Genomic DNA, 25,764 nt, shown 5'->3' with positions numbered 1-25,764 from the left:
GTTATTAATCAAATAAAATATAAAATGTCTCAACAAATCAGATGTTCCTCTCAATCTATTCTGTGAATACTGAATTAAAAGTACTTTTTACGCATTTAGTTAAGAACACTTTTTATATATTAATATTTCCAATAGATGAGATTAAGAGTGATCAGATTTTCTGAAAATGTTTAGTTATTAAAAAAATAAAAACAGCCAAATAATTGTAATTCATTATCAGAATAAAACAAATCAAATGATGCTGAATTAAATCAAAATAATCCATTTAAAATGTTTATGGAAATAAAAGTCTGCTGTTTATTCATGTGGCCCAACGGCGACATTGGAGCCATATTTATGTTTTTATTTTACATAGTTTCTTTCTGATTGTGAATACTTAAAGAATGCAACATTTCCACCACTAGATGGCAGTATACACACAGACCAGGTGTGTTAGGTTCTGACCGTTAACAGTGAATACAACAGAACAATAATAATAATAATAATAATAATAATGATAATAATAATAATAATGTGTTTTTTGCAGCATTAAACTTTAAATCGTCTTTTCAGAGTTTCTTTTGAAGCATTAAGAGCAGATCGACTCCCGTTTCAGCTGCTTGTTGCTGGAAAAGAGTCATCTACAGGCTCCGCCCCCCATGACCTACCCAGCCAGCCAGTAAAGTCCCTGAAGGTCACCAGGCTGCCCCCCCCATGACCTACCCAGCCAGCCAGTAAAGTCCCTGAAGGTCACCAGGCTGCCCCCCCCCATGACCTACCCAGCCAGCCAGTAAAGTCCCTGAAGGTCACCAGGCTGCCCCCCCCCATGACCTACCCAGCCAGCCAGTAAAGTCCCTGAAGGTCACCAGGCTGCCCCCCCCCCCCCCATGACCTACCCAGCCAGCCAGTAAAGTCCCTGAAGGTCACCAGGCTGCCCCCCCCCCCCCCCCATGACCTACCCAGCCAGCCAGTAAAGTCCCTGAAGGTCACCAGGCTGCCCCCCCCCCCATGACCTACCCAGCCAGCCAGTAAAGTCCCTGAAGGTCACCAGGCTGCCCCCCCCCCCCATGACCTACCCAGCCAGCCAGTAAAGTCCCTGAAGGTCACCAGGCTGTCCCCGTCCTGGTCCAGCAGGGTGAAGGTGCGGTCGGCCAGCGTGTCGGCGTGCTGGTTGGAGTCCCCGGGCCACGGCGCCAGCAGCCCGTAGAGGCTCTTGAACTGGGGCCGGTCCAGTCGGTACTGCCGCTCCACGTAGGAGCGCCCGGAGTCGCCGTGCCGCCACGCCGCCGCCTCCGCCGCCGCCGCCGAGCTGCCGTCGCCCCAGTAGAGGCTGATGAAGTGCTCCGTCTTGAAGAGGTCGTAGACCGCGGACAGGTTCTCTGCAGAGATGGAGACGTCTGGAGTCACCACCCGCAGCTGCAGAGGGGAGGAGGAGACTGGGGAGTGAGACTGAGGAGTGAGAGGGAGGAGTGAGACTGGGGAGTGAGACGGAGGAGTGAGACGGAGGAGTGAGAGGGAGGAAGAGACTGGGGAGTGAGACGGAGGAGTGAGAGGGAGGAAGAGACTGGGGAGTGAGACGGAGGAGTGAGAGGGAGGAGTGAGACAGAGGAGTGAGACGGAGGAGTGAGAGGGAGGAGTGAGAGGGAGGAAGAGACTGGGGAGTGAGACGGAGGAGTGAGAGGGAGGAAGAGACTGGGGAGTGAGACGGAGGAGTGAGAGGGAGGAGTGAGACAGAGGAGTGAGACGGAGGAGTGAGAGGGAGGAGTGAGACGGAGGAGTGAGACTGGGGAGTGAGGGGAGTGAGACGGGGGAGTGAGAGGGAGGAGTGAGACAGAGGAGTGAGATGGAGGAGTGAGACGGAGGAGTGAGACTGGGGAGTGAGAGGGAGGAAGAGACTGGGGAGTGAGACTGGGGAGTGAGACGGAGGAGTGAGACTGGGGAGTGAGACGGAGGAGTGAGACTGGGGAGTGAGACTGGGGAGTGAGACTGGGGAGTGAGACGGAGGAAGAGACTGGGGAGTGAGACTGGGGAGTGAGACAGAGGAGTGAGAGGGAGGAGTGAGACTGGGGAGTGAGACGGAGGAGTGAGGCGTTCGGGCTCCATCTCACCGCGTTGTCTTTGGTGGTGTCTTCGTGAGCCTGCAGAACTCGGATTCTGTGGCGACAGCGAAGCCGCTCGATCTGCTTCACAGTCAGGTCTCCAAATCTCTGAAAGGGAAGGAAACGGATCACTGGAGGTTCAGGAGGTCCAGAACACGGTTTCCTTTAAGGTAAACTGCACCAGATCCACGTCATCATCATCATCATCATCATCATCATCAGTTACATTATGTCATAAAAAGTTAGACAAAGTAATAGTTTAGTATAATCTTTGACTCACACATTGTCAAAACATCTTAAAACGATGCTTGTCTCCTGTCTCCTGTCTCCTGTCTCCTGTCTCTTGTCTCTTGTCTCTTGTCTCTTGTCTCTTGTCTCTTGTCTCCTGTCTCCTGTCTCCTGTCTCCTGTCTCCTGTCTCTTGTCTCTTGTCTCTTGTCTCTTGTCTCCTGTCTCCTGTCTCCTGTCTCCTGTCTCTTGTCTCCTGCTGCTGAAACCTTCCTCCTCATCACCTCGAAACTCAACGGCCTTCTTTCTGGTTCTGGTTTCTGGTTCCTCGTGAAGCTTCAGCAGCTCATGAACTCATGAACTCATGAACTCATGAACTCATTAACTCATGAACTCATGAACTCATTAACTCATTAACTCATGAACTCATGAACTCATGAACTCATGAACTCATTAACCTCCAGTGGCTCTTAGCGACTCTTTCCGCTTACAGCCGGACCTCAGATTCACTTTTATTTAATGTTGTTTATTATTATGTTTTTAATATTTCTCTCTATTTTATCTCCTTTGTAAAGTGTCTAATCTTATTATTATCATTAATAATAATAATAAACAAGTCATTCTCCACAACTGCATGCGATTCACCTAAATTAACAAGGATAAGGATGCATATTTAATACTTTATTAAAACAACTAAACACTGAATTAAAGAGTGACCTCTGACCTCGTAGGACTCGTTGATGAGGTCGCTGATGTTTGTGTTTCTCACAGCGAGAACGTCGCTGCCGCCGGCGTCTTCTGAGGCCGGAGGACACGAGGCCGGAGGACACGAGGCCGGAGGACACGAGGCCGGAGGACACGAGGACTCTTCACTTCCAACCTGGTCCAGAAAACTACAACAAACAGAGCGGAGCATCTTTGATGTACTTAAAGATACATCATTACATACGCAGAAAACAACAGACAGACGAGTATCTTTAAACCTAGATTTATTATTTTCATTGCAATATTTTAACAGAATCGTGTCTCAGAGGTTTCACATATTTTGTTTATATTTTCAAACACTATTTGCTCCATTTATCAATAAATATTGATTCAAACAGCTGTTGGACAGAAATCATCCACACGATGCAAACCGTTATTAAAAAAGAGATTTCTACTCATTTGATACGTGAGCGATGAGCAGCGCCCCCTAGTGGCTGAACGGTGTGTTTGTGCATTTCCTCTCATGACTCTTAATGAAGTGAATATCAACCTGCTGAGGATCATGAGCGCCTGGCCGTCGTCCGTGCTCGCCGACAGCGCCGCCATGTTGGCGTCCAGCGCCGCCAGACCCAACTGGAAGATGGCTTTGATCCCGTGGACGAAGAAGCAGTCGACCACGCAGACGGCGCTGTGGAAAGGAAGCACGCTGAGGAACAGGGTGAGGAACCAGGAGAGCGAGGCGGAGGACAGCGCGGAGAGGTCCGGGACGCACTCGGCCAGCTCGGGCAACCGATCCCGGATCAGCTCCTCGAACACCGACTGGTCCACCTGAGCTCCTGGGGGGGGGGGGGGGGGGGGGGGGGTTAGAAAACTATGATATTGTGTATTCTCTGTATTATATATTCTGCTTTGAAGGTTAGATTACTCTTATGTGAAATACTGATTAAAGTGCACAAATAATGTTTAAATATGCTTAATACTGCATTTATTTATACTGAACATTTCAATTTATTTTATATTATTCTTATTAAAATCAATGCTCCATATAAAGTTCTCAGGATGAAAACAAACATCTAATAATAAAAAGGAAATTGTTTCATAAACGCTTCTTCAAATAATCAGCTGCTAAAACAACAACAACGTTCCGTGACTTTAAAGAAGCAGCAGCTTAATGGCAGCCTTGACCTCTGACCTCTCACCTATGACCCTGCGGTTGAAGTAGTCCGGCAGCATCCGCTCACAAACCGCCACCAGCAGCCAGAACGCTTCTTCTTCTTTGGCGTAAAGCAGCAGCACCGAGGCCAGGATGTTCATCGACTGAGGGAGGAAGGAACCAAGAGGTCAGAGGTCACGAAGACCAGGAACAGACTTTGGGGGTTTTGGACTGCAGCACCACCACCCTACCTGACAGTATCCGATCTTGGGGTTGCGGTGGGCGTAGGCGGTGAGGACGCGCCTCAGGGCAGCGATGCCGGTGGGGTTCTGGAAGGCCGGGTGGTCCGGCAGCGAGCGGTGAAGGTCTCGCTCGATCTCCTCCGTGGCCAAGCTGCTCAGGCCCATCGACTTCTGCACCATGCTGGTGTAGTAGCCCTGGTGGGACTCCAGCTCCGAGGTCGCGTCTGCAATGAACCACAAGTTCTTTTGGGCGTTTTGGGCGTCGCCATCTTGTTTTTTTGCAACCAGTGAACAGGAAGTGACCGTATCTGGACTGAGGAGTTTATTGAGACCGTAAACTCATGTTTACAATGTTTACTGAGGGAATAAATCAAGAGAAGTAGAATTATTTATATAGACTTCTATACAACCAGAGGAGTCGCCCCCTGGTGGTCAGGAGAGAGAATGCAGCTTTAACACATGAAGCATAGACTTCTATACAACCAGAGGAGTCGCCCCCTGGTGGTCAGGAGAGAGAATGCAGCTTTAACACATGAAGTATAGACTTCTATACAACCAGAGGAGTCTCCCCCTGGTGGTCAGGAGAGAGAATGCAGCTTTAACACATGAAGCGTAGACTTCTATACAACCAGAGGAGTCGCCCCCTGGTGGTCAGCAGAGATAATGCAGCTTTAACACATGAAGCGTAGACTTCTATACAACCAGAGGAGTCGCCCCCTGGTGGTCAGGAGAGAGAATGCAGCTTTAACACATGAAGCATAGACTTCTATACAACCAGAGGAGTCGCCCCCTGGTGGTAAGGAGAGAGAATGCAGCTTTAACACATGAAGCATAGACTTCCCTCTCCAGACCCGGATGTCGTCTCCTGGTCTAAGTCCTCCACACTTGGTCTCTTACCAGAAAGCGTCATCCACAGCTCCCCCCTCAGAGACTCTGGTATCCCCATGGCAACGAGTCTCTGGATCTTGTCTGTGCGGAACATGTGGACGCCGCGACCGAACTCGGAGAAGTGGTCCTCCCACAGACGTTCCTTCAGCTGCTCCGAGCTCTGCAGAACAAACATCCATGAGCACGTTGGACTGAACCCTGAAATCGTGGACTTGAGGGAACCGGCTCCACCTTGATGCTGTGGGTTCCTGGTTGGTTCTGGTGGAAGGCCGTCATCAGAGCCTCGCTGTTGACGGTGTTACGCAGAACCTGCTCCTCGATCTCGTCGTCTGAGGGACCGGTGTCGTAGTAGAAGGTGTAGTAGGGCGTCGGGGCGCTCTGATTCCAGAAACAAATATTCATTTTTAACACTAAAAGGCGTCGCAGTGACTTCAGGCATGTCTTCATATTGAAAAGATTTTTTTTTTTTTTATAGGATTTATTTATTTGTATCCCTTTAATTAATCTTTTATTCGTTTAGCTTTAAATTTCCAAATGTATTTTGTTTTTTTAATTTACTTTAATAATTTCTATTTCCACATTTATTTTCTTATTCTATATGAGACACCTCTCTCTACACTTCCATCCCATAACGGGCGTAACTGAGACGTACCGCGCTCCTCTTGCCGTCCCTCCGGCTGCGGAACATGGACTGTTTCCACTGCAGAGCTCGGAGTCGGGAGTTCAGGTTCTCCACCAGCTCGTCTCGGTTCTGCAGCTCGATCAGCTGGAAGGCCTTCTTGGTCCGGACGCTCACGATGACGGGGTTGGGGAGCAGGGTGGTGCTCTCCGCCTTCTCGATGGACAACACCTGAGTGAGAACAAGACAACACCTGAGGAGGTCAACGAGGAGCAATGGTTCCTTCATTAACGTGAGAACAAGACAACACCTGAGGAGGTCAACGAGGAGCAATGGTTCCTTCATTAACGTGAGAACAAGACAACACCTGAGGAGGTCAGCGAGGAGCAATGGTTCCTTCATTAACGTGAGAACAAGACAACACCTGAGGAGGTCAGCGAGGAGCAATGGTTCCTTCATTAACGTGAGAACAAGACAACACCTGGGGAGGTCAGCGAGGAGCAATGGTTCCTTCATTAACGTGAGAACAAGACAACACCTGGGGAGGTCAACGAGGAGCAATGGTTCCTTCATTAACGTGAGAACAAGACAACACCTGAGGAGGTCAGCGAGGAGCAATGGTTCCTTCATTAACGTGAGAACAAGACAACACCTGGGGAGGTCAACGAGGAGCAATGGTTCCTTCATTAACGTGAGAACAAGACAACACCTGAGGAGGTCAACGAGGAGCAATGGTTCCTTCATTAACGTGAGAACAAGACAACACCTGAGGAGGTCAACGAGGAGCAATGGTTCCTTCATTAACGTGAGAACAAGACAACACCTGGGGAGGTCAACGAGGAGCAATGGTTCCTTCATTAACGTGAGAACAAGACAACACCTGAGGAGGTCAACGAGGAGCAATGGTTCCTTCATTAACGTGAGAACAAGACAACACCTGAGGAGATCAACGAGGAGCAATGGTTCCTTCATTAACGTGAGAACAAGACAACACCTGAGGAGGTCAACGAGGAGCAATGGTTCCTTCATTAACGTGAGAACAAGACAACACCTGAGGAGGTCAACGAGGAGCAATGGTTCCTTCATTAACGTGAGAACAAGACAACACCTGAGGAGGTCAGCGAGGAGCAATGGTTCCTTCATTAACGTGAGAACAAGACAACACCTGAGGAGGTCAACGAGGAGCAATGGTTCCTTCATTAACGTGAGAACAAGACAACACCTGGGGAGGTCAACGAGGAGCAATGGTTCCTTCATTAACGTGAGAACAAGACAACACCTGGGGAGGTCAACGAGGAGCAATGGTTCCTTCATTAACGTGAGAACAAGACAACACCTGAGGAGGTCAGCGAGGAGCAATGGTTCCTTCATTAACGTGAGAACAAGACAACACCTGAGGAGGTCAGCGAGGAGCAATGGTTCCTTCATTAACGTGAGAACAAGACAACACCTGAGGAGATCAACGAGGAGCAATGGTTCCTTCATTAACGTGAGAACAAGACAACACCTGAGGAGATCAACGAGGAGCAATGGTTCCTTCATTAACGTGAGAACAAGACAACACCTGAGGAGGTCAACGAGGAGCAATGGTTCCTTCATTAACGTGAGAACAAGACAACACCTGAGGAGGTCAGCGAGGAGCAATGGTTCCTTCATTAACGTGAGAACAAGACAACACCTGAGGAGGTCAACGAGGAGCAATGGTTCCTTCATTAACGTGAGAACAAGACAACACCTGAGGAGGTCAGCGAGGAGCAATGGTTCCTTCATTAACGTGAGAACAAGACAACACCTGGGGAGGTCAACGAGGAGCAATGGTTCCTTCATTAACGTGAGAACAAGACAACACCTGAGGAGGTCAGTGAGGAGCAATGGTTCCTTCATTAACGTGAGAACAAGACAACACCTGAGGAGGTCAGCGAGGAGCAATGGTTCCTTCATTAACGTGAGAACAAGACAACACCTGAGGAGATCAACGAGGAGCAATGGTTCCTTCATTAACGTGAGAACAAGACAACACCTGAGGAGGTCAACGAGGAGCAATGGTTCCTTCATTAACGTGAGAACAAGACAACACCTGAGTGAGAACAAGACAACACCTGAGGAGGTCAACGAGGAGCAATGGTTCCTTCATTAACGTGAGAACAAGACAACACCTGAGGAGGTCAGCGAGGAGCAATGGTTCCTTCATTAACGTGAGAACAAGACAACACCTGGGGAGGTCAACGAGGAGCAATGGTTCCTTCATTAACGTGAGAACAAGACAACACCTGAGGAGGTCAGTGAGGAGCAATGGTTCCTTCATTAACGTGAGAACAAGACAACACCTGGGGAGGTCAACGAGGAGCAATGGTTCCTTCATTAACGTGAGAACAAGACAACACCTGAGGAGGTCAGCGAGGAGCAATGGTTCCTTCATTAACGTGAGAACAAGACAACACCTGAGGAGTTCAACGAGGAGCAATGGTTCCTTCATTAACGTGAGAACAAGACAACACCTGAGGAGGTCAACGAGGAGCAATGGTTTAGTATATTTTCTGATTATTTTACGGAAGTATTCTTTTTTTTTAAATGGCACTCCCGTGACTACATTACTGTATTAAATGGTTTTGCCATGTCATGTGAAGAGTCACTGTTTTTAACTTATTTAAAACATTTTTAATGAGCCACGTTGGAGGTTCATTGCCAGTAATAGTTGTTGATGTGATAAAGAACTTCCCACTGAAACCAGCTGGTGTCCGTTACTCTTTCACCAGTAAACAGACTGTGACCTCATCTACGAGGCTGCCAATTACCTTTGGAGAAAGTTGCACACATAATGACGGCAGATTAAATCAAGCCATATAAACTCATAACGGAACCAGTCCTTCATGATCAGCATCAACTGGGGAGCGGTTTAAAAGCGACACCTGCAGGTGGCCGTACCTCCGACAGCGGGATGAGCAGGATGCAGCTGCCTTCCTCTCGGCCGGAGAAGCACATGTACCCGTCGGTGGTGTAGAGGGTCCCGGCCGCGTGGCAGCGCGCGTGGGGCGTCCACGCCGAACACGAGGCCACCTCGTGCAGCCGCTCGCCACGAGGGAGCCGGAACAGGGCCAGGACGTACTCCCTCAAGGCCTGCTCCTCCAGGATCCTGGGGGAGGGGGAAGAGTTAGGCGGTGACACACACCCGTCTTTGGCTTCAGTCCGACTTTGCACACCGATGCTACGCAACATGAAGGATGTTAATGTGTGGTTTACTCATCAGCTCCTCCAGCTGGTGCTTAAAACAAACAGACCCCAGAGCAGCTGTGGTGACACTCACATTGCATCAGGGATGTTTGGTTGGCCTGGGCAACGAAAAACAATACGGCTTTTGGAGTTCTTCCAACATGCCATGGACCCTTTACTCTTTATAAGAAGTGGACGTAGCCGCGTTTCAGACTTGAAACTAGAGATTGAGACCATAAACTCATGTTTACAATATTTACTGAGGGAATAAATCAAGAGAAGTCATTTCCTGGACTTTCCGTGGTTTCTGCGTTCCTCGCATGGACTTCATTTCTTCTTCATTTTTTCACTTTCCATCAGTTCACTAATACTCAGAACAACGTTTGCTATTCACAGCTCAAACACCGGCTCTGGAGATGAGGCAGATTTATTTAAACTTCCACTTCCTGTTTTACATTGACAGAAATAACTGACAAGACGACACACTTGACAGAGACGCTCTCATGTCCAACACTTCATGCCTCGAGCTGCCAGGTTTGAACTTCTTAAATGTGCTGAAACAAACAAGAGGCGTCAGTTTCCTGGTACCTTAAGTCCTGGTGCTACTCTTCAAGAACTATAAAGGTTCCTGGTACTTTAGGTCCTGGTGCTACTCTTCAAGAACTATAAAGGTTCCTGGTACTTTAGGTCCTGGTGCTACTCTTCAAGAACTATAAAGGTTCCTGGTACTTTAGGTCCTGGTGCTACTCTTCAAGAACTATAAAGGTTCCTGGTACTTTAGGTCCTGGTGCTACTCTTCAAGAACTATAAAGGTTCCTGGTACTTTAGGTCCTGGTGCTACTCTTCAAGAACTATAAAGGTTCCTGGTACTTTAGGTCCTGGTGCTACTCTTCAAGAACTATAAAGGTTCCTGGTACTTTAGGTCCCGGTGCTACTCTTCAAGAACTATAAAGGTTCCTGGTACTTTAGGTCCTGGTGGCACTCTTCAAGAACTATAAAGGTTCCTGGTACTTTAGGTCCTGGTGCTACTCTTCAAGAACTATAAAGGTTCCTGGTACTTTAGGTCCTGGTGGCACTCTTCAAGAACTATAAAGGTTCCTGGTACTTTAGGTCCTGGTGCTACTCTTCAAGAACTATAAAAGGTTCCTTCTGTGTTAACTAGCGGTCTCAAGATTAGGCAGATTAGTCCGCTGATGTAGGGAAATAAAAGCTGTAATTGCACTGTTTGACCACTAGGTACACTTTGGGCTTGGTTCCATCCTCGGTTCAATAAATCTGGGAGAGGAAAGTAAAAACTTTGAATGAAAATCTTTTTATTAAATGGAGTCTCACTTTACTCTTCGTGGTACCAAACAAAGAGAAAGGCTCTCTCTGTAAGACTGGAGCACGTCCTTGTTCTATGAAAGTGTTTGACGTTCTTGTCCTTACAGAAAATACGACCCCCCGACGAGGGCCTTTAGGGGGGTAAGATGTCCCCAGACCTTCACTGGGACCCTGGTCCCTGAGGTGGAAAAGGGTTGTAACGTCACAGAAACCAGAACCAGCACCGACTGACCTCTTGGTGATGCGGGCGGGCTGCTGCAGGACTCGGTCCACCTCCAGGCCTTCGCTGTCCAGCAGCCGCCTGAGCGCGATGTCAGCCAGCTGACCTATGAACCCGAACGCCTCGTCCGGGTTCAGGAACATGGAGAACTCCCTCTGGCGCTGCCGCGTGTTGATCCGGACGGCCTCCGTCATCAGACCGGTGGAGACCCGCTCCAACCGCGTCACCTCCGCCCAGGGAATCACGAACTTCACTGGAGAAGAAGAACAAAGAGGAGTGAGGTATCGGAAACACTTGTGGAGCGATAACCCAAAAAAAAAAAGACCTGAAACACAACTCAAACTAAAAGGTTTGGTTACTTCGTTACTAAAATAAGTATCCAGAGGAACATATGGAAGCCCATTTCCACCAGTAAAAGAAAAAAATAATAATAAATGTAGCTGTGATAATAAAAATATCCCCTTTGTAAGTCAGAATTATCGTTTTTTCCCCCCTCTCATAATTTCGACTTTCTATTATTTTACGCCCGTCAATGGGCTTCCATATTTTGTCCAGTAAATGAATTCAAAGTTTGAGCGCTTCGTCATGTTCGACACTAATATAAATACAATAATAATAATAATGATGGTGGGGAATGAGCCCAGTTCGCCTTCAGTCTCCCGTTTGAATATCAGAGCCCTCACTTTGGTGTACAGACCTTCCTTCCCCAGCAGGAAGGAGTAGAAGGCCGCGTGGTTGATGCTGAGGTACAGGAAGCCCTGCCGAGGCACCCGGCCCTTCCAGCAGCAGCACGAGTAGTACGTCACCAGCTTCTCCGATGAGGGGAGGCCGAAGTGCAGCTCGAACTTCAGCAGCGCCTCCCTGAACTTGTCCGGCTCCTCCTCCTGGGCGGCCTGGCGACCCCGGACCTCCTCCGCGATGAGGCCCTACAGGAGGAGGGATCGTATCCTCGTTCACTCGCTTTTTAAACCCACAGATGAAAAGCTTTTCCATGAACAACTTGAGGTTTCTCACCTTGACTTTCCCCCTCACGAAGCTGGCCACATCCTCTTTGTTCTCAAACACAGACAGGGAGTGCAGCAGGTGGTGGACCAGCCAGTCCCAGTGCTTGTTCACGTCCTCTTCGGCAGCTCCTGAGGGACAAAAGAGAAGAGAGGGGACCGAGTTAAGGCTAACAAAGGAATCCCCTAAAGAAGAGACTCGTGGCTCAGCTCACCGTTGGCGATGACCCAGCTGATCTGGGACCCGGGAACCTGCAGGAGGATGCGAAAGGGTGACACCCGGGCATTGGAGTCCAGCACCGAGTCCAGAGCCCCCACCAGCAGACCTGCAGACAGTCAGGAACATATGCAAAGAGACCAACAATATTTAGTCACGAGACTTTACAATAAAGATAATCGTTAATAAGATAAAATGATACAAGACGATCCTTTATTAGCCCCACAGCGGGGAAACAAGCGTAATAAATACAGTAAGTAGTAATAAGTCAAATAATTAATTAAAATAATATATTCCGACTGAATGGTTGTTAATATTGCTCAGTGGATTTAAAATATTTATTAATTTAAAATATAAATATTATATTATTTATGATATGACAGAGAAGTAAAATACATTATTATTATAAAATATGTACCTTTCTTTATTCAGGGGGACCTCATGATTTATGATAATTTAAGATTGTTTTTTTATCACAACAAAAAAGATGTGCCTCTTACCAGTGAATTAATTCATGTTTCTCAACTCAATGTTCAGTGATTACTGTATGTTTTGGTGCCATTTTCTAAGTTTTAAAGCATATTTTTATGTCGTGAATCACAATTATTTGGCATCCAGATACATTTTTCATGTAATCATATTTCTAGTTGTCCAGTAAACTGTTTAGCTTCATGACATTAAGACCCAAAAGCTGGCAAATATTTAATAAAATAATAATACATTATGGTCAAACTACGGCCGCACAATTAGTCAAAGATAAATCCCGATCATTAATAATAATAATAATAATAAAATCTGCGAGCAGCGATGAACGGGTCCTCGCTCATTCAAGCCAGTCGGGGGCGCCGGCGGGACGCCGGCCCGCTCGGCCGAGAACGCAGAGCTGCCGGTCGGACGTTTTACCGTTTGTCACGTAACGCTGATTTTCTTACGCCAGTAGGTGGCGCTTCGACTACGAGTGAAATAAGCTTGTCGATATCCTCAGGTCGTGACTCGTAACAAGCACGACAAGTTTGGGACAGATTGGAGCAAGTCCAGCTGAGCCAGTAGGTGGCGCTTCGACTATGAGTGAACATGGGCTTGTCGATATCCTCAGGCTTGTAACCAGTTGAGCCAGTAGGTGGCGCTGTGACAATGTGAACATATACATGCATCATGTGTCTCTACGTGAAGTCTAGACCACGTCATGTAAATTAAAGGTAAAAAAAAGAGATGCAAAAATTAGCCCTGATTTGAACACGGGTCTCTGAGTCACCGGGCGAATGTTTATCAAGTTGAGCTACCGATCAGATGAAAAAAAAGAAGATGTTTTTACCGACTAAGTAGAACACATTATGGTCTAAAACTTGTCATTTAATTTTTTTAGTAGGTATTCCTATGAAAAATTCTAATGTTTCTTCATGTAAATGTGTTCAGGCCTTGACCGGCATCATGCATGATTATTTTTGGAAGGATTGGATCAATAAAGCAACAGTCTATAATAACAAAACACAGAAAGTGGGCGTTTATTGGGGTCCACATAACGTCAAGTGAAGTTTAGTGAAAACTCACCATTCTCATCACTATTCATCTTTAAGGCCTTGAGATCATCTGTGAACAAGATTGAAGTCGATCGGAGTAGTTTTGTGGGAGGAGTCCGTAAATGTATAAGGGCAAAAAATGACAAAATCAAGAAAAAACGCCCAAAAAGCCCAACTTTGACGAATTATTGTAGCGCCACCTATTGTTCAAATCGCGCAATATTTTTTTTGCATGTTACAGGCTGCAATGTGCACATATACTGCAAGTTTCAAGTGATTAGTCCCAATAGCGTTGAAGTTATGAGCATTGAAAATCAAGACACACCCCTAAGAGGTTCATTGGTCCATATATCCTTACCACAATGAGATAAAAAAAGTTTGGTATGAATCGGATGCAGCGTGTAGGAGAAGTGGCCAATTATGTGGTTTTCACAAAAATCTAAGTAGGCGGAGCTTAGGGGACATGCTTTTTTGTAGAGCAGGTGGAGGTGGACATGTGTGAACAATTTCAAGTCAATCGGACATTCTAGGTGGGGGGCATCGCCGCTTAAACTTTAAGGGGACGCTAGAGAGCAATCTTTTATCTGCATCACGTTCTCCAACAACAACCATCAGTGTCGTTCTTTCTTTCAATGACTAAAAACTCCAGAGTTCGGCTACAACTGATTCTATTGAATTTTAAGCCCCGTCCCTAGCTGCTCGTAGCTCCTCCCAGGACTCTGATTGGACCGTGCTCTGGCCCATTCCTTGAAGCCTGACAAGATGGCTTCTGTGTGATATGCGATCATGTGAGATCTCGAGAGTCCAGAGAATTAAATCAGCCTCCGTTGCTGGAGCCGAAGCAGAGGAGAGATGTGTAGAGATAGAGATAAAGATAAAGATAAAGCCACTCCCTCCCCTCCCCCCAGCAGCTCTTGGCCAAATGTAAACCGCATATCTTAAAGAGTCAAAGTCGACCCGGAGCCTGGCAACACAAACACATCCGTCTGTCCACACAAAGCCCCGAAGAGGTTTACTCGCCAACTCGGATCAACAACGCTGCAATGTCCGAGTTGCTCTTGAACGCGTCAATTAACCAAATGCAGATTTTAAATAATAAAAGGAGCATTAAAGACGAGCAGACAGAAATAAAAACACAAAGAATGATCATCTGCAGGTGTGTTTTATTGCCCAGTGTTTATTAATCTGAACATGCAAAGTAATCTACAGCTAAATGTAGTGCAGTTAGAAGTGGAAGGATACAATATAAAGAGGAAATACTCAATGACAGCTCGGCAAGATGGACGAAATCTTCTAGATTTTCAAAATGTTGATTATTTTTATATATATATATATATATATATATATATATATATATATATATATATATATATATATATATATATGTTTTCTGGTCAATAAATAGAAATTAAATGTTGTTTACTCATGTGAATTAAATACTCTACAAGTATTTTAGCGGTTTGCTCTGAAGACTAACTTTTGTTAAGTTGCCTAAACCTAATGGGGCGTTCACACCAAACGCGTTGCGAATGTTTTCTCCCATTCAAAGTCAACGCACAGGCGCGAATGGTTGCCAATTTCGCCGGGCGTTGTGATAGACGCGATTGGCGCGTTCCGAAATTTTCGCCAGAGTTGAAATATTTCAAATTTCGCAACTCGTCAAATTGCGAAAGCCAATCAGCATTGAGAAGCTCCGCCCCCTGGCTGCTGCTGCTCTAGTAGCGCTGGAAGCGAAAGTTATCAACACGTAGTCGGTGGAAGTCACCGAGCTGTGTGAGCCTAGGGATGATGTTATGAACCCAGACACCAGGGCGTTAGATGTTACAATGTTTATGGGATGTCCACAGCAAGTTTACAGCAGAACTAGTGGTTATTTCTTCCGTGGTGGATGGCGTAAATTCTAACTGTTTTTACAGAGACAAGACACGGAGATAAGCCACGCCCCCTTTTCGCAAATGGTTGTGAAAGACGCGAATGAACCAACTTGTCTGGCGAGTAAAGGCAACCCAAACAAACGTTGGGCTAAGGCAACCCAAACAAACGTTGGGCTAAGGCAACCCAGACAATCACTCGGCTAAGACAACCCAGACAAACGTTGGGCTGAGGCAACCCAGACAAATGTTGGGCTGAGGCAACCCAGACAAACGTTGGGCTAAGGCAACCCAGACAATCACTGGGCTGAGGCAACCAAGTCAAACGTTGGGCTAAGGCAACCAAGTCAAACGTTGGGCTAAGGCAACCCAGACAAACGTTGGGCTAAGGCAACCCAGACAATCACTCGGCTAAGACAACCCAAACAAACGTTGGGCTAAGACAACCCAGACAAACGTTGGGCTAAGGCAACCCAGACAAACGTTGGGCTAAGACAACCCAGACAACCGTTGGGCTAAGACAACCCAGACAACCGTTGGGCTAAGACAACCCAGACAAACGTTGGGCTAAGACAACCCAGACAAACGTCGGGCTAAGACAACCAAGTCAAACGTCGGGCTAAGACAACCCAGACAAACGTTGGGCTAAGGCAACCCAGACAAACGTTGGGCTAAGGCAACCCAGACAAACGTTGGGCTAAGGCAACCCAGACAAACGTTGGGCTAAGGCAACCCAGACAAACGTTGGGCTAAGACAACCCAGACAAACGTTGGGCTAAGGCAACCCAGACAAACGTTGGGCTAAGGCAACCCAGACAAACGTTGGGCTGAGGCAACCCAGACAAACGTTGGGCTAAGGCAACCCAGACAAACGTTGGGCTAAGACAACCCAGACAAACGTTGGGCTAAAGCAACCCAGACAAACGTTGGGCTAAGACAACCCAGACAAACGTTGGGCTAAGGCAACCCAGACAAACGTTGGGCTAAGACAACCCAGACAAACGTTGGGCTAAGGCAACCCAGACAAACGTTGGGCTAAGGCAACCCAGACAAACGTTGGGCTAAGGCAACCCAGACAAACGTTGGGCTAAGACAACCCAGACAAACGTTGGGCTAAGACAACCCAGACAAACGTTGGGCTAAGACAACAAAATATACGTTTGGTTTGGGCAACAAAATCCTTTTGTTTCTTTCGGCGAGGAGAAGACGGAGTTCAGAGCTGAAGTTAGTTAAACCAAAATGTAGGAACTAGTTGACGTCACTGAGCTGCTGGAGTTTCTTCAACAAGCGAGCAGAACGTTGTCGCTACGAAACCTCAGTGAAACGTTTTATAGGAAGCGAGAACGTTTGGGACCTCCAGGCTGTCATAGAACAGTCTGGTCTTCAAAGTCTGGAGAAAACCGGCCTCAAGCGAGGATAGAGCTTCTTTATTTCTAATAAAATCAACTGTATATTGACTCAATTTAGTTAAATTATCTCCACGTCTTGAAACAGAAAACAATATCTTACCAATTCTGTTTTGTTTTCCTGATATTATATTTACATCTTACATTTGTAACATAAGCTTTAAGACAACAGAAACAATATATTTGACAGTTTCTGCCCGTTTTTACTTTATTTACAGAGTATTGAAGTAATTGAAATTATGCTGTACGAGTGTCAGATTTCTGTTACACTGCAAAGGTTTTTATTTCATGGGGTTTCCTGTTCTAAACACGGATGATTTAAAACATTGTTAGATTGCTCTGGATTTGAGCCCACAGACTGGAACCATCTGGAACCCCGAGACTTAGATAATCCACATCTTTAATCTTTCTCTTTCGGATCCTTTGGGTTATTTATTCTGTCGTTTCTAAAGTTGTTTGTTTGTTTGTGATCCTGACAGCTGTTTTCTCCGGCCTCTCCTCTGCAGGTCATGTACCTCCTTGTGTGTAAAGTTAGTTGTTGTTTGTTTGTTTGTGATCCTGACAGCTGTTTTCTCCAGCCTCTCCTCTGCAGGTCATGTACCTCCTTGTGTGTAAAGTTAGTTGTTTGTTTGTTTGTGATCCTGACAGCTGTTTTCTCCGGCCTCTCCTCTGCAGGTCATGTACCTCCTTGTGTGTAAAGTTAGTTGTTTGTTTGTTTGTGATCCTGACAGCTGTTTTCTCCGGCCTCTCCTCTGCAGGTCATGTACCTCCTTGTGTGTAAAGTTAGTTGTTTGTTTGTTTGTGATCCTGACAGCTGTTTTCTCCGGCCTCTCCTCTGCAGGTCATGTACCTCCTTGTGTGTAAAGTTAGTTGTTTGTTTGTTTGTGATCCTGACAGCTGTTTTCTCCAGCCTCTCCTCTGCAGGTCATGTACCTCCTTGTATGTAAAGTTGTTGTTGTTTACCTGTGATCCGTCCCGTCGGCTCCCCGTGGCCTCTCCTCCTCTGCAGGAGGAAGAAGTCGTTGCTCCTCACGGTCACCCAGAGCTTCAGCGCGTTCTTCAGCAGAACTTCCTCCGGCTTCAGCCACATTTCTCCCAGCAGGAAGAGGCCGTCTCGGGTCGTAGAGTGTGCCCGCTCTGGAACGCTCTGGAGCGGCCTCGTCGGTGCTACGGCGCCGGGGTTTGGGGTTGATCCATGACTACCCTGCACCCCCCATCCAGCCGACAGCTGCCGTTTCCTCACTTCCTCTCCTCGAGCCTGCTCCTTCACAGGAGAGTCACAGCAGCTGTAGCCTACGCGGCCATCAAAAGATCGTCTATTTGAGGAGATGGCTCACCCTGTAGTTCAACCTTATTTGTTTAGGAATAAAAATGTAACAATATCTGGGGATAGTTGTAATGAATACAACTGTAACCTTATCTTTAATGAATACAAATACAATGTGATCTGTTTTTTTATATTTCTGCAGGAATAAAAATGTATTGTTATCTGGATATTTATTTTATGAATGAAAGTGTAACGTTATCTGGTGATTTGTTGTTTGCAAAATAACTACAAAGGAAAACAAAAAACAAAACACACAGTTTGTGGTTTCTGAAAAACAGGCACAGAGTGGGAGCTCTTCGCTTTAGTTTCCTTCCGCATTTCACCAACTTTTCCCTTCCGCCCGTTCCGGCAGCCCGTCGCTGGCCCTCCTGTGATTGGCTGTCCCGCGACCCCACGAGGGCTCCTTGTTTCAGTTCAGTTTGTCATAATTATAAAAGTGTATATAAAACATGTTCACTTATTCTTTCTTCCATTACTCGTAAGGTCTTAATGTAATATCCAGAGGTATTTATTTATGAAGAGTGCAGAATATGTTTTTATTAAACATGTCGATCGGAGAGGCAAAACAGCAAATAACATGAAACAACTTGTTGTGAATTCTAGCAATAATCATTTTAAAACAATATTTTTTAAGAGGCAACCAGAGCAATAAAGATTAAAAACATACAAAAATCAAAAATCCAATGCACACCAATTTGAATGAATGTGTTGTAGGACACGATCAGAACTTTTAATTTAATTTAATTTAATGTGTCTTTATTGACATGAAAGTTTCAGAATTGTTTTTTGACAATGCATTAAAATAAAAAACGTACACATAATATTATTAATGTTAACACAACCTTACAATTGTTATATAATAATGTCTATAACAATGACATTTTCTGGAGTATTCTTTGTCTATCGAGGGCTCATTGAACCTCCTGATGGTCGGACCAGCAACATGAACCACATGAGCATTTAGAGGAAGAGGAAGTTCAGCCAGTGAAACAGTTAGAAGCTTAAATTAGATCTCAACATGCACCAACGACTTCACATGAATCCTGACTTTAACGTACCTTTAGTTGGCCCTGAACCGGGCTCAGTGTAGTCCTGGTCCTCCATAGACCTCATCAGGAAACAGACCACCAGAGAGAAGATGGTCTGGTAGAGTTCTTCTTAAAGCTCGTCATCAGAGCTTCTCCTCTGTTCCTCATGGAGCCGACACCGACTCCACGCTGCTGGAGACCCAGGACCTAGTGCTGGACCCGCCGGATGGAAGGGGGGCACTGGAGAACCAGAACCAGGACTGAGAGGGGCAGACCCTGCTGCAGTAACATGAGACGTTTTCTAAAAGGGACCCTGATGCTCAGAGACACTACCACTTTAGTCCACAGGAGGCATCAGAACCAACACTACCACTTTAGTCCACAGGGGGCACCAGAACCAACACTACCACTTTAGTCCACAGGAGGCACCAGAACCAACACTACCACTTTAGTCCACAGGGGGCACCAGAACCAACACTACCACTTTAGACCACAGGAGGCATCAGAACCAACACTACCACTTTAGTCCACAGGGGGCACCAGAACCAACACTACCACTTTAGTCCACAGGAGGCACCAGAACCAACACTACCACTTTAGTCCACAGGAGGCACCAGAACCAACACTACCACTTTAGTCCACAGGGGGCACCAGAACCAACACTACCACTTTAGTCCACAGGGGGCACCAGAACCAACACTACCACTTTAGTCCACAGGGGGCACCAGAACCATCACTACCACTTTAGTCCACAGGGGGCACCAGAACCAACACTACCACTTTAGTCCACAGGGGGCACCAGAACCAACACTACCACTTTAGTCCACAGGGGGCACCAGAACCATCACTACCACTTTAGTCCACAGGGGGCACCAGAACCAACACTACCACTTTAGTCCACAGGGGGCATCAGAACCAACACTACCACTTTAGTCCACAGGGGGCACCAGAACCAACACTACCACTTTAGTCCACAGGGGGCACCAGAACCAACACTACCACTTTAGTCCACAGGGGGCGCCAGAACCAACACTACCACTTTAGTCCACAGGGGGCATCAGAACCATCACTACCACTTTAGTCCACAGGGGGCATCAGAACCAACACTACCACTTTAGTCCACAGGGGGCACCAGAACCAACACTACCACTTTAGTCCACAGGGGGCATCAGAACCAACACTACCACTTTAGTCCACAGGGGGCACCAGAACCAACACTACCACTTTAGTCCACAGGGGGCATCAGAACCAACACTACCACTTTAGTCCACAGGGGGCACCAGAACCAACACTACCACTTTAGACCACAGGGGGCACCAGAACCAACACTACCACTTTAGACCACAGGAGGCATCAGAACCAACACTACCACTTTAGTCCACAGGGGGCATCAGAACCAACACTACCACTTTAGTCCACAGGGGGCACCAGAACCAACACTACCACTTTAGTCCACAGGGGGCACCAGAACCAACACTACCACTTTAGTCCACAGGGGGCACCAGAACCAACACTACCACTTTAGTCCACAGGGGGCACCAGAACCAACACTACCACTTTAGATCACAGGGGGCGACAGAACCAACACATCAAAAAAGTTCCTCACAGTAACTTTAAATAAACAATGTACACACACTTATTAATAAGTTGTTATGTCATTATGGCATTTATGCACAAAATTCAAAACATGAGCTCATAAAGAAATTATGAGTTGTGTGTTTAATAATTCAAGTCAACATTTAGTCGGACTGATGGAGTTTCCCAGATTAAAGAAACCTATAAAAAAAAACTTGTTGACCAAAGTTATGCATCCCAGGTATTTGATGGGAAACATGTAAACAAACCATAAATCAATATATTATCATGATCAATAATAGACTTGGTGGGGCAGCAGAATAAGATTATACATTTTCTGTACATTGTTATTACTATAACATCTGTATATTTGTTTTAATTACTTAATGTTTATCATAACAAAAAATATGACTCCAAATACAATTTTAAAAACTAGGCCAAGAAGTTTCCCAGTTAATAATAATAACAATAAAATACTGATAACAATAATAAGTAATGATAATAACTGATGTATGATGCATTGTTTTCACTATATTTTAAATCACATGTAATAGATTTGTTAGATTTATATTTAAGTGTGCGTGTGTGTGTGCGCGCGTGTGTGTGTGTGTGTGCGTGTGTGTGTGCGTGTGTGTGTGCGCGCGTGTGTGTGTGTGCGTGTGTGTGCGTGTGCGTGTGTGTGTGTGTGTGTGTGTGCCCACCTGTTTGGTCTCGCTCTCCACAGCCACAAATGGAATGCTGCGCTCCCACTCCTTGTTTGGTCATATTGAGAATCACCAGGAAGTTGGTGTCACCTTTATTATTGTCCAACCCCCGTAACGCATTAGTTCCTCATCTTGTAAACAGGATTTTACAAACTACAGCACCACATACAATATGTTAAAATATAGAATTTGTGTTTATTGTAATATATCCTTAGTTAAACTTTGTTTTATTACTTCACAGATGATGTTTGTGCTATTGGAAACAGTCGTAGCCTCTTTGTTTCCTTCCGGAACCGGACCGTCGGCGGACCTTTCTGTTTCCGTATCTGGGAGGAGAGCAGTGTGACTCCAGAGGAAGCTGCTGTCTGTCAAAATGCAGGTTTGAGGAACTTTATAACACTTGTAATGTTTCCAGAATGAGAAAATGAAACGTCGGCTGGTGTCGGTGTTGATTGTCGAGATGAAACTGAAGCTTCCGGCGAAGCCGGCGTGTTCCTGTTTGAGTGTTAGCTCGACTGTTAGCTAGCCAGCAAAGTGCTTAATATATCCGAAACACATGTTAAAGAGGCGTTTCATTTAAAATACGTGCTAATAAAAGTCTTGGAAAGATGTAATCTAATAATATTAATAGATATATATGTGTATGTATTGGAGTTAAATTATTATTTAATGTATTATTTTGCCAATTATTATGTATGTATCTATACCACATATATGTTTATAATATTTAGTGGATTTTTTAAATATTTAAAAAATAAGAATATATAAATATACTATATTTATGTAGATAAAATAAGATTTGTTTTATAAGTAAAACCCAGAGAAGCAGAGCAAAGACAAGCTAATGTTGATTATTATGAAATGTTTCAAACAACACGGATATGAAACGGAAAGAAAAAAGCAAATCTTTACATTTAAGTGACTTTTCAACCCGTTAGATGTTTAGTCATCAAGTCCTTTTGTCTATCCCATAATTAAACTGTTATCAATAGTATTTGAAACAATGGAGATGAACAATACATGTTTTATAGTGTTGCTCTATTGCTTTAAACTATAACTTTATTATTGAAACTAGCAGATTTTAGTTTTGAAATCAATGTTTCACTTTTTTTTTACAAAACCAGAGAAGAGAACCAATGTTTGTGTTTGTTCTCTTGTTTTCTGTCCAGGACCCGAACGAAGACACCGAGTGGAACGACATCCTGAGGAAGAAAGGCATTCTTCCTCCCAAAGAGGTCCCGAAAGATGACGAAGAGGAGCAGCTGGCTCTCCAGCAGCAGTCTGTGGGTAAGAGAGGCAGAAATATGTGTATATATATATATATATATACAGTATGTATATGTATGAGTTTAATTGAACTGCTCATTGAGGGTCAGATTAAATGTAATCATTGTTCCTCTGAACAGTTAAAACGTACGAAGACATGACGCTGGACGAACTGGAGGAGAATGAAGACGAGTTCGGGGAAGACGATGAGGCGGCCATTGAGATGTACAAGTACGTGGCTGTTATTATATATTATTATTATTATTAATGTTCTGTTACTGAACGTGACTCCTGCAGACAGAAGCGTCTCGCCGACTGGAAGGCGACTCAGATGAAGAACATTTTCGGGGAGTTGGTGGAGATCTCTGGGCAGGACTACGTGAAGGAGGTCAACAAGGCCGGAGACGCCATCTGGGTGGTGCTGCACCTCTACAGAACCGGGTAGGCTGACCTTTGACCCCTTAATGTCTTCTCTGGGTTCAGTTCGACCTGTGACCTTTACAGCTGCTCGACGAGTGTCAGGACTGTTTTTTGTTTTTGTTTATTTTATTTCTTGTGATGTCAGAAGGTTTACGACCTCGTTTACGACCTTCACTCAGATGATGTCTCCGCCCCTTTTCCCAGCATCCCTCTGTGCTCCCTCATCAACCAGCACCTGAGCTCGCTGGCCAGGAAGTTCCCCCAGACCAAGTTCCTCAAGTCCATCTCCACCACCTGCATCGCCAACTACCCCGACCGCAACCTGCCCACCGTCTTCGTGTACCTGGCCGGAGAGATGAAGGCCCAGTTCATCGGGCCGCTGGTGTTCGGGGGTATGAACCTCAAAGCCGAAGGTAGGAACACACGTGTGTGTGTGTGTGTGTGTGTACGTGTGTGTATATGTGTTCATCGGGCCGCTGGTGTTCGGGGGCATGAACCTCAAAGCCGAAGGTAGGAACACACGTGTGTGTGTGTGTGTGTGTGTGTGTGTGTACGTGTGTGTATGTGTGTGTATATGTGTGTGTATACATGTGTATACATGTGTATATATGTGTGTATGTGTGTATATATGTGTGTGTGTGTGTGTGTGTGTACGTGTGTGTATATGTGTTCATCGGGCCGCTGGTGTTCGGGGGCATGAACCTCAAAGCCGAAGGTAGGAACACACATGTGTGTGTGTACACGTGTATATATGTGTGTGTGTGTACATGTGTGTATACACGTGTCTATATGTGTGTATATGTGTCTATATGTGTGTGTACATGTGTGTATACACGTGTGTACATGTATATGTATGTGTATGTGTGTATATTTATATGTGTGTATACGTGTATGTGTGTGTACATGTGTGTATACACGTGTGTATATGTGTGTGTGTGTACATGTGTGTATATGTGTGTGTGTATATGTGTGTGTGTATATGTGTGTGTGTGTATATGTGTGTGTATATGTGTGTATACATGTGTATATATGTGTGTACGTGTGTGTATATGTGTGTATGTGTGTTCATCGGGCCGCTGGTGTTCGGGGGCATGAACCTCAAAGCCGAAGGTAGGAACACACGTGTATATATGTGTGTGTATATGTGTCTATATGTGTGTGTACATGTGTGTATATGTATATGTATGTGTATGTGTGTATATTTATATGTGTGTATATGTACATGTGTGTATACACGTGTGTATATGTGTGTGTGTGTGTATGTGTGTGTATACATGTGTATACATGTGTATACATGTGTATACATGTGTATATATGTGTGTATGTGTGTATATATGTGTGTGTGTGTGTGTGTGTGTGTACGTGTGTGTATATGTGTTCATCGGGCCGCTGGTGTTCGGGGGCATGAACCTCAAAGCCGAAGGTAGGAACACACGTGTGTATATGTGTGTGTGTGTGTATGTGTGTGTATATGTGTGTGTATACATGTGTATACATGTGTATACATGTGTATATATGTGTATATATGTGTGTATGTGTGTATATATGTGTGTGTGTGTGTGTGTGTGTATATGTGTGTGTATACATGTGTATACATGTGTATATATGTGTGTATGTGTGTATATATGTGTGTGTGTGTATGTGTGTGTTTGTGTATACATGTGTGTGTACATAAAGCAGCAACACAAAAAGCAACTGCTTGTTGGTGAAGTGATAAACTGCTGCTGCTTCCTCCCTTACTTGTAATGATATTAAAAAATATATATATATACATATATATGTATATGTATGTATGTATATATATACATATATATACAAGTACATTTGTCTCAGTGTTTTGGCATTTGATCTTAATTTAGTCTCATCTTTTTTTGAAACATTGTAATCTTTTGAATTGGTGCACACGTCTTCATATTTTGTTGTTGTTGTTGTTGTTGTTGTTGTTGTTGTGTGTCCCTTGCAGAGCTGGAGTGGAGGCTCTCGGAGTCCGGAGCGGTGGAGACGGACCTGGAGGAGAACCCCAAGAAGCAGATCCAAGACAAGCTGATGTCGTCCATCAGGTCTTCTCTTCCCACAGGAAAGGACAGCGACTCGGAGGACGAGGACTGTTAGAGACTCTGGGACCCGTCAGGGGGTCAGAGGGTTCAGAGGGTGAGGGTTCAGGGGGTCAGAGGGTCAGGGTCAGAGGGTCAGGGGGTCAGAGGGTTCAGAGGGTGAGGGTTCAGGGGGTCAGAGGGTGAGGGTCAGCGGGTCAGAGGGTGAGGGTCAGAGGGTGAGGGTTCAGGGGGTCAGAGGGTCAGGGGGTCAGGGGATCAGGGGGTCAGAGGGTCAGGGGTTCAGAGGGTCAGGGGGTCAGAGGGTGAGGGTCAGGGGGTCAGGGTCAGAGGGTCAGGGGATCAGGGGGTCAGAGGGTGAGGGTCAGGGGTTCAGCGGGTCAGAGGGTCAGGGGATCAGAGGGTCAGGTTAGGCGTCTCTGTTACCAGCGTATACTCTTCATATCTTAACCCAGTCCTGCTCACAGACTCCTGGACCTGCACAACAATCCTTCTTTTGTAGTTCAATAAACATCCGACGGCTTCACGTGAATCTTTACAAAAGCATCAAAGACACATTGTAACTTTTTTAAAGTTTTTTTAATTTTTTTTATTACGTTTCATCATATTTGTCACAAAATGTACATTTGAATCTGTTGAATTAAATGAGTCCTCCTCTTTGACACAATAATCAGTTTTTCTTCCTTAATTTCTTTCGATGACATTAACGT

At 45.6% G+C, this 25,764-nt stretch overlaps 2 protein-coding genes across 5 annotated transcripts in view; one reads left to right on the top strand and one right to left on the bottom strand.

Annotated features, from left to right (window-relative positions):
• LOC117750041 (TBC1 domain family member 8) overlaps nucleotides 1-19,325 on the bottom strand; it is a 21,216-nt gene extending 1,891 nt beyond the window's left edge. For 2 of the 4 annotated variants that reach the window (XR_004611760.1, XM_034560893.1), the window contains exons 1-16: nucleotides 19,066-19,325; nucleotides 17,644-17,973; nucleotides 11,882-11,992; nucleotides 11,680-11,798; nucleotides 11,363-11,591; nucleotides 10,678-10,918; nucleotides 8,838-9,045; nucleotides 5,946-6,143; nucleotides 5,525-5,671; nucleotides 5,303-5,453; nucleotides 4,415-4,629; nucleotides 4,210-4,327; nucleotides 3,561-3,846; nucleotides 3,030-3,198; nucleotides 2,088-2,186; nucleotides 1,056-1,358 (exon numbers count right to left, since the gene is read on the bottom strand). Coding sequence is in view for 3 of the 4 variants with exons in the window: in XM_034560893.1 (XP_034416784.1) it covers nucleotides 1,083-1,358; nucleotides 2,088-2,186; nucleotides 3,030-3,198; nucleotides 3,561-3,846; nucleotides 4,210-4,327; nucleotides 4,415-4,629; nucleotides 5,303-5,453; nucleotides 5,525-5,671; nucleotides 5,946-6,143; nucleotides 8,838-9,045; nucleotides 10,678-10,918; nucleotides 11,363-11,591; nucleotides 11,680-11,798; nucleotides 11,882-11,992; nucleotides 17,644-17,973; nucleotides 19,066-19,120 (2,952 nt within the window). In the remaining variant the exon portion in view is untranslated. Of the gene's footprint in view, nucleotides 1-1,055; nucleotides 1,429-2,087; nucleotides 2,187-3,029; nucleotides 3,199-3,560; nucleotides 3,847-4,209; nucleotides 4,328-4,414; nucleotides 4,630-5,302; nucleotides 5,454-5,524; nucleotides 5,672-5,945; nucleotides 6,144-8,837; nucleotides 9,046-10,677; nucleotides 10,919-11,362; nucleotides 11,592-11,679; nucleotides 11,799-11,881; nucleotides 11,993-17,643; nucleotides 17,974-19,065 lie in introns of all 4 variants that reach the window. The other 2 variants (XM_034560891.1, XM_034560892.1) reach the window with 2 other exon arrangements.
• A 2,250-nt stretch (nucleotides 19,326-21,575) lies between these two features.
• Nucleotides 21,576-25,724, top strand: pdcl3 (phosducin-like 3). The gene is made up of 6 exons (XM_034560889.1): nucleotides 21,576-21,693; nucleotides 22,484-22,601; nucleotides 22,721-22,811; nucleotides 22,878-23,021; nucleotides 23,205-23,413; nucleotides 24,964-25,724. Exons 1-6 carry the CDS (start codon nucleotides 21,688-21,690, stop codon nucleotides 25,110-25,112), a joined length of 717 nt encoding a protein of 238 aa, XP_034416780.1. The 5' UTR covers nucleotides 21,576-21,687; the 3' UTR covers nucleotides 25,113-25,724.
• Nucleotides 25,725-25,764: the final 40 nt, after the last annotated feature.

This window comes from Cyclopterus lumpus, chromosome 21 (genome assembly GCF_009769545.1).
Source record: "Cyclopterus lumpus isolate fCycLum1 chromosome 21, fCycLum1.pri, whole genome shotgun sequence".
Classification (NCBI taxonomy): Eukaryota; Metazoa; Chordata; class Actinopteri; order Perciformes; family Cyclopteridae; genus Cyclopterus; species Cyclopterus lumpus.
This window is presented reverse-complemented; position numbering and strand designations above follow the sequence as displayed.

Bases quoted from the DNA above. Each gene is read 5' to 3' on its own strand.
- pdcl3 (XM_034560889.1), top strand. The intron at 22,602-22,720 runs GTAAGAGAGGCA...TCCTCTGAACAG, and splicing joins TCTCCAGCAGCAGTCTGTGG to TTAAAACGTACGAAGACATG. The intron at 22,812-22,877 runs GTACGTGGCTGT...TGACTCCTGCAG, and splicing joins GCGGCCATTGAGATGTACAA to ACAGAAGCGTCTCGCCGACT.